This window comes from Physella acuta, unplaced genomic scaffold (assembly GCF_028476545.2).
Source record: "Physella acuta isolate Inbredline_101_S28 unplaced genomic scaffold, ASM2847654v3 ptg000716l, whole genome shotgun sequence".
NCBI classification, from domain to species: domain Eukaryota; kingdom Metazoa; phylum Mollusca; class Gastropoda; family Physidae; genus Physella; species Physella acuta.
The window spans coordinates 5,001-13,875 of record NW_026732234.1 but is presented as its reverse complement, the minus strand read 5'-3'; the positions used below and the strand labels follow the sequence as shown (position 1 = coordinate 13,875).

The 8,875-nt window shown below is 32.6% G+C and overlaps 2 protein-coding genes across 2 annotated transcripts; one reads left to right on the top strand and one right to left on the bottom strand.

Moving 5' to 3' along the window:
• The first annotated feature begins 1,153 nt into the window (after window positions 1-1,153).
• LOC131949835 (rRNA N6-adenosine-methyltransferase METTL5-like) lies at window positions 1,154-1,854 on the top strand. The gene has a single exon (XM_059311844.1). It carries the CDS (start codon window positions 1,192-1,194, stop codon window positions 1,852-1,854), a length of 663 nt encoding a protein of 220 aa, XP_059167827.1. The 5' UTR covers window positions 1,154-1,191.
• A 650-nt stretch (window positions 1,855-2,504) lies between these two features.
• On the bottom strand, window positions 2,505-7,924 carry LOC131949840 (uncharacterized). Its single transcript, XM_059311852.1, has 3 exons — window positions 7,822-7,924; window positions 6,649-6,712; window positions 2,505-5,789 (listed from the first exon to the last, which is right to left on the bottom strand). Exon 3 carries the CDS (start codon window positions 5,168-5,170, stop codon window positions 3,389-3,391), a length of 1,782 nt encoding a protein of 593 aa, XP_059167835.1. The 5' UTR covers window positions 5,171-5,789; window positions 6,649-6,712; window positions 7,822-7,924; the 3' UTR covers window positions 2,505-3,388.
• Between the last annotated feature and the right edge of the window lie 951 nt (window positions 7,925-8,875).

Here is an 8,875-nt window from a genome sequence, read left to right as displayed (position 1 = left end):
CTGGCTAATTTTTGGCATGTTTGTAGGTAAATGGCTTGGCCGTAGGGCAGATCTGTCGGTCTTACTCAAAGCCCTCGACAAGGGCTAAAAAGTGACCGCGAGTGAAATTCTCTTTATATGAGCTCTACTACGAAAACAAAATTCCTTCGACGACCCCCCTTGACATTTTGTGAGGTGGTAGAAGAACGTCTTGGGGTGTCACAAAAAACTCGCCATGTCGGGGAAAAATCGGTAAATGGGTTAAAACTGACCAGTCGTATTTCCCTATATAATCTTTGTATTTTATGGGAAAAACAGAGGGTCATTTCAACGCGGATTTTAGGGTACTTAAACTCAGTATATCTTGCTATGTTTTTGTATACACTTAGGTGAATGGCTTGACCTTTAGGGAAAACTGTCGGTTTCACTCAAAGCCCTCAACGAAGGCTAAAAGATGATCGTGAGTGAAGTTCTCCTTTTATGAGATATACATATATATATATATATATATATATATATATATATATATATATATATATATATATATATATATATATATATATATATATATATATATATATATATATATATATATATAAATTGACGAACGATCCCCTTAATATTATATGACGTCGTAGACCAACCTTGGGGGGTAACAAAAAAATGTATTCCTGTCGGAAACAGCCATTATAGTCGTTAAATATGTTCATATACCGTAATGTCTTATATAAGCATAGCAACTGTTTGTAAAAAAAAGTAAACAAAGACATACGTCATACGTTCAGTTTTCAAGGGAGGTAACGTTTTTTAAATAATTATTATTTTTCAAATAATTGTATACTATTTTAAACAGAAACAGAAAATGACGAAGTATAGCATTTGTTGTAGTACAAAATTAAGTTGTAAATTCAGTTACGTATCCTAATTAAATAATCAAATAAATTTCAAAAGGCAATGTAATATAAACTATTAGATATACTGTTCATGGAACCTGTGTAGTTCTAATTCCATTTTAGTTATACATTGCGTACTTTCCATTATTTCTCTGTGAACGGAATTTAAATGACAAACAAAAACATTTTTTTCTAAAGTTAGCATATAATCGATAAGGAGATTTTGTTTTCGTAACTCTCTTAATCAAATATTAAAAATCAAATCATTTTAATACAATTTTTGTAAAACTTGATTCCATGACTGAGTGCTGAAAATACGATGACCTGCATGAAACGAAAAGAGCTGGAATCTTATTTGCAAGATGTGGATGTATTTGATAATCCAAAAATAAAACTTGAACAATACCCCACAACACCACACATTGCAGCATGTATGCTGCACACTATTTCTGCAACTTATGATGATTTGGCTGGAAAAACTATAGCATATCTTGGTGTAGGTTGTGGAGTGCTAAGTATTGTGGCAACTATGTTAGGAGCTAGATATGTACTTGGTGTTGATATTGATGAAGATGCCTTAGAGATATGCTCAGGAAATTTAGAAGAATTTGAAATGACAAGTATCGATCTTGTTGCTGCAGATGTAAAATATCTGTTTGGCTCTAACCCTGAAAACAGTCGTCTGTATAAACAGTTTGACACCGTGGTAATGAATCCCCCTTTTGGTACCAAACGTAATGAAGGAATATATATGGATTTTCTGCAGGCTGGTCTAAATTTGTCTAACAACTCAGTTTATTCTTTACACAAAACTTCAACAAGAGAGCATATATTGAAAAAAGCATCAAGTTGGGGAGTAGAGGCTACAGTTGTAGCAGAGCTGAGGTATGACTTGGCTAACACTTTCAAGTTTCACAAGAAAAAAGTTGTGGATATTGAATTTGATTTTATCAGATTTTCTCATACAAAAAAATTAAAATAATCTTTTTCTTATAAAAAAAATAAAAATTTCTGAAGTTAGCATTACTGTTTAAATTAAAGCACTCCCCACCCAATCCATCGCTAAATAATTAAGTATTCGAATTCTCAAATGTTTTTTAAAAACCTAAGCGAAGCTAGGCAGTATACCTAGTATTATCATAAATTAATAAATATTACATTTTAAACTTATTTTAAATGTTGCTTCGTTTTTAGAAATATAAAAGAAAACAAAACAAGAAATGTATATTTCTATCGTATCTGGTCTAGCGTTAAAGAAGGTGTGTGTAACCAATCATTACATTCAGGGGCGGAACTACAGTGCCGCCAGACCCCGCAATGCGGCCATTTAGGGGCCCAAAGCCGACAATAATATTTTTTATGGTTAAAAAAAATTAATTTTCTTGCATTTTTTACTTGATGGTTGTTTTGTAAAAAAAGTTTACCATAGCTGCGGTTGGATTATCTTTATTCTATAGACACCAACCCACGCTCTTGTATATTATTTTTCCGTTTTATTTTTAAACCACTGTGAAAGACGAGTCCTCTTTCTTCTACAATCAAACTTATCGAAGTAAACGTTCAAACCACGACGAGTTTGCCAAATCAAAAAGTATTTGCAAGCTAAGTAAAGAAATCACAAATTTCAGAAAGTGTGGCCTATTGTTTTATTTATTAGAAGTTTTTAAAGTTCTTATAGGACCTTTCTTGCTGTAACATAATGTTGCACATAAATAAGCGCGTAATATATCCGACTTAATATTAAAAAATCAAAACTTAAAAGACACATACTATAGGTTACAAAGTTTTTTATGACTTTCAATTTAGTTTGAGAAAGTAACACAATCATATTTCGAAAAACTTTGAAGGATAAAACATGTCTCATAAAAATGATAATCTATAGTCAAATCTAACAAAACTTATTAAATAAATGAATAAAGTATTCCATGCAAATGTATATATATATATATATATATATATATATATATATATATATATATATATATATATATACCTATATATCAAAGACTATTACAAGCCCTATTAATATAGTGTAATAGTCGAGATCGCCTAGCGTTAAGAGGAAGCGACTAAATTCTAAATAATCTCAAACAAAAATAGCATAACACGAATAGATTTCGATTATAAATTTGAAAGCTTTTCTCAGAAACAGACTTTTTTCTCACCAATAATAATCGCTCGTAAAAAAAAATTATTGTGGGAAAAAATTTCACTCATATATTTCGGTCTAGAATTTGTAGTCAAAAACTTATGGGTTAAAATTTGGTGGGTTTAGTTCGTAATTTATTATTTTAATACAATTTATTTGATGGCAAAGAACTTGGCCAAAAACAAACTGTTATTTTACTTATTTTGCAGATGAAATTTTATATGTAAAGAGCTGCGTATTGCTTCCTTTGTTGACGATAATTTAAAAAAAGCAAAATCAAAATACGACATATAAAGAAAACGTATGCCTTGCAGGTGATGACGTCTACAAGCTTTACAATACCTAGCTTTCGAGTTACGATCACAGATCAGGTACTTCCTGATACGTTGGGGTTGTCAATTTCCCTCTTATGCAAGGTAATTATGGTTGCGGCTCCGTTTTCTTGTATACATTTAACTGCAAGTAGTTTTATTTTTTCCTTATCTTTTAAGTTTTTGTGAAACTTATACCGCTTTGCCGATCCATCTTGTGACCAATGAAAAGGCACATCTTCTTTTGAGGTCATCTCATTAGCTAATGAAAAATATTTCTGTTCTGTATTGAAACAATCAATGTCACTGCTGTGTTTGAAAAAATGAGTAGCTGCAGAAAGTTTACCAAATTTAAATTTGCCTTTCATTTCATGGGCACATTTTTCAATTACTTTCTTCATTTCTAGAATTAAATCGTGCTTTCTTTTTTTGTCAAGTAAAAATTCAAGTACATTATTTTCATAGGTTTTCCGCACATAGATGACAAATAACTCGTAAAGAGCACAAAATTCATGTACATCTTGACAATCCATTAATCTCACCACTTCCATCCCAATATTGAGATAATCTTTTCTTAATTTTTTTTTAATATCTGCAAGCAAAACCCTGTGTAGAGTTCGTATTTCTCGAGGCCTAATGTTGTTGAATATTTGATTTCCATTTAATGTAAATGAAAATATACTTGGACATTTTAATAACTCGCAAATCTCTTGCATTTCTATTAAAATAGTTTTATCAGTAATCCATCTATATTTATGAAGTAAGTAATCTTTGGTAAGATCCTTAAATTCCTCGTCTATTTGAACAAGCGCTTTTGCATCAAATGTAAATCCAACATCACTGTTTTCTGACTTTGTGTGTTTTATAATTGTTCCTTGTGACGTACATTTGACATGCAGGAGCTGCTTATTTCTAACAAGTTTTAATTTTTCAAAGCTGCTACTTTGTTGCCAAATTCTTGCAATATTAATAATAAAATAAACATTGCCTAAATGTTCTCGAAACTGACCAGTAACACATCTAAATCCGTTTAACAAAACGTCAAAAATTTCTGCTTTTTCCTCGTTACACTGATCTCTAAGACAGTTAATAATTGTATTAACAAACGTTGAGTCAATTGTGTATTTATACATCAATTTAATAAATTTCATTTTAAACACATTCGAATGTTCCGAATCTAGATTTGTGATGAAACCACGAGACATATTTATGACTTCAAGTACTTCTATTTGTTCTACACCTGTTTGTTCTACACCTGTTTGTTCTACACCTGTTGGTTGATTTCTCATAGAAAATTCAACTTTGAGTAAGTCATCAGAATGAATATATTTCGTACAGTTTTCCCAGTCTCCAAATGAAACTTCAAAGTTATCTGTATATTCGCCTGTTTCTGGATAACAAATTGTATAACCTCTGAAGATATTATCACTTCTGAAATCGCCCCATGTGTTATAAACTCTCCCAGTGTGATCAATAAAATGAATATTTTCAACACCACCGTATGGATAATTAAGTCTTAATATTGGCACCAATGTATTGTTTGGTGGATCAGAATTTGTTTTTACACATACGTAAATTATTGAAACAAATGTGTCTGAATCGCACAAATTATTCTTAATAAAATAACTACAAGTTTTCGCCATTTGTTCCAACAATTTAACTTCATTATCAGTGTATTTACATCTGCGATTTGAAAATAAAATAAATGTCAATTGGTCTTTTAAAACAGATTCCAAATTATCATTTTTCCCAAAGCGCCAACGTTGATTGATTACATTTTTAGAAATTAATTCTTGAGTGCTTTTTGCATTAGTCCAATTATTCCAAAAACTATCCATCTTTTTTTTTTTATTTTATAACTTATTTTCGAAAATTATGCTAAACTTAAAATGCGTTGCCTTTTTAAGACAAAAGAAATATATTATTATTCATGTTATCCGAGAAAAGGCTATCTTGGTTAAGTTATTTAATGAATGGATGACTTGAGAAATTATGATAATTATAGTAAGGTACATTAACTTTTTTTATTTGGTTCTAGCCACCAAAAATGCTTCTTAGTCAAATTAGTAGGTCGCTTAAGGTAGTTTATATCGGGTTCCACGTATTCACAATCTACGTAATCGCCTCTTTTCCAACACTCCAAAATATTGTCGAAAGATGGAAGTGAAGTTGAGAGTTTTTTTTCTAAAATATCAATGTGTTCACAGAGATACGCAATCCCAGATCTAAGCATCAAACAGTGTTGTATGTTGTTTGGGTCGAACTCATCAACTTGGTGCTCGATGCAGTTTCTTAAGGCTACATAAACGTTAGGTTCAACTGTCTCAATGATGACTTTCTCTTTAAGGTATTTTTTATTTACCAATTTGAAAGCTTGTTTTAAAAGATCTTCTGCTTTCTTATTATCATTAGGATCAACACTAACACTCATCAAAAGCTCTTTTAGTTTCTCCGTATCTGTAAAATACAAATGATAAAGCTAAAAAAACAAACAACTAATATATTATTAGTTCCACTTTCTTATTGTTAGAACTACTCATTTGCTAAACAAACAGCATCTAATTGTATTCGTTTTAACATTTAAAAGTTTCCGTTCGGTCAGGGGGACACCTATAATCTCGAGCCCGGATTAGCTTTTGCGTTCTAGTATGTGTACTATATTGGTTGATCATATTGGAGACAGGCATAGCGACCTATTCCGTAGCCCGGGGCAAACTATCAATGCTGCCACCACCCCTCAAATAATTTTAAATTTATTTTTGAAGTTTTCGAAAAAAGCTCCCCCACTCCCCAATTGAAGAAATCAGTATGTAAAGCCAAGTAGCCTTCTATTTTCTTTAATTCGACTATGCATACTGCAGTAATGTTGCTAAGAACGTGCTTTTTATTTTTTCTACCCCGTTTGACGCCCACTTGGGTCGCCCAACCCGGCCTCCCTTAGCTACGCCTCTGACTAGAGATACACTGGATGTAACTATTTCCTTTGACTTTGTGTAGAACTATAACTAACTACTATTATAATAATTAACATCTAAGGTACAAATTTTAATGGTTTGTATGATAATAACAATCGAAATTGCATGGTCTACAAAAGCCATTATTTCAAAGAATGAAATTAACACAGTGTAACGAACTACTGATAATGCTGTATTGATTTTAACTGATTCATTCATCGATCATCCGGGCAGCATGTGCGAAACATAGAAATAGATTAACCCTGTTTGATGAACCCTTTCAAACAATGAGCTTTACTAAATGGATACTACCTTTAGTTAGTATCAATTAGTTTTTTAAAAAAATGCTAACGTATACATACCTGTCTGACATCGATATACTGTCACAACCTTCTTACTTTCAATATTCTCCAATTTCAAAGTATTCTGCATTGGTATTGAAGTTTTGTTTTTAATTGGGAAAACGTTATAAAATAATTGTGAAGTATGGTCTGTGGAGTCTGCATGTTTGATTTTGTTAGAACAAATACGGTACTCTTAACAGTTTTATTACATGTGCATTAATTATTTTAATGGTAAAACCTGTGTAATTGAAAGTTTTATGATATATGAAGTATGGTTCATAATTTTAAAAATCGTGTTTTTACTTAAAATTAATTTAAAAACATGTCTTTATAAAATATTGTATTTTTCTAAAGAAGTATTAATAAATAAGTAGCAATGTGATTTTTTTCTATTGTTTTTACATTCGAGCATGTCTTACAATGTAATTACCCTTTTTAACTAAAGTTTGTTTATCTATTATATTTTGAAAATTATAAATGACAAATAATTTTCATATTGTGCACTTATTGTAGCTGTACTAATATAAAATAATCGGCCTATTTGTAAATTTAAGTGGGACACAACCAAAAAATTACTGAACACTGAACACACTTTAGACAGCTATAAGGAATAGTAGACATTAAAAATGCTTTTTCAGATTTAAACAGTTGTGTACTTTTAACGGTACACGTACACGTACACGTACACGTACACGTACACGTACACGTACACGTACACGTACACGTACACGTACACGTACACGTACACGTACACGTACACGTACACGTATGAGGGACGGTCGCCACGGGAGCAGAAATATGTGACTTTTCTTGCAAATATGAAACCTAAGTTATTAATGTCATTAGTTAAGCAAAAGTAAATTTTATTCAATTAGTTTCAACTGTCGGATGACAGGTTTACAAAAAAAGTATAAACCACGTGTACGTGTACGTGTACGTGTACGTGTACGTGTACGTGTACGTGTACGTGTACGTATCTGAATCTGTATCTGAATCTTTATCTGAATCTATATCTACATCCGTATCTTTTTCTATTTCTTTTTGTATTATATACTTAAAATGTAAGGACACTTTTTTGCTAAACTAGTACATCATAAGGAAGGTTAAGGCAGGGAGGTCACATCCCGAAATAATCGCACTTACAATATACAAAGCCGAGCAATATTACTATGTAAAAAATATAAATGTTACCATTTTTGTTTTTACGTTTTTAATATCAGATTCGACATTGTAAGACTTTTAGAAACTTCAAAATGATATTTCCATGCACAAATGATAGTCACCTGTTTAAATTTCAGCTGTGGATGAAAATTACAAATGAAAAAATAATGATTTTAAGAAAGGAGAAAATTATATTAACTTACATTATTTTTAACTGTCATCGTAGAAGCGAAATGGGGACAAATGGAGATAAATTATAAATATGAATCCACTAATATACAAGACTAGCTGCATACCCGTGCTCCGCCGCAGTGAATCATTTTATTCCTTCAGTGCTGCGCGTATACCCGTGCTTCGCTACGGTGTGGATATGGATATTACCTCTTAGTTTACCGCGCTGAGCGCGGATGCGGATCCCTGCAATGGGGCGGATATTCCTTCGGCGCGCGTGTAACTAATACCTGTGCTTTGCTACAGTGTGGATATGGATATTACCTCAGAGTTTACCGCGCTGTGCGCAGGTACGTGTCTCCGCATTGGGGCGGATATTCCTTCAGCGCACCGCACTGCGCGCGGGTGTCGGTAGGACATTAGTGCGAATATAGATATTCACAAAAATTAAATTACAGATATTTTTTAGCGCACCACGATGCGCGTGTGTCGGTATACTCAGAGTTTACGGCCCTGCTCACACCAAAGCGGTGAACCGCTTTGGTGTGAGTATGTATACCGCGTTGCGCGCGAATGAGGGTTCCCGCATTGGGGCGGATACGGATATTAAAAAAAGTTAAATTACAATAAAAAATTATTTTTAGTGCCAAAGGCTCTCACGAACGTCCGCCCAGACATCTCTCCTCCCCTACACCAGTGTCGTCATCTAAACCGCACGAATGACACGTTTATAGCAACCCAACAGTATTACTAACAGTATTTTTATTTAGAAATTTCGGCCACATATTTATATTATCCACGAAACTGTCAATCTATAATATAACGCTGCTGGTAGTGTGTCAGTCCTTCCTTCCTTCCTTCCTTCCTTCCTTCCGTCATCGCTATAGATTTTGGGACTATAAAAGTAAACATT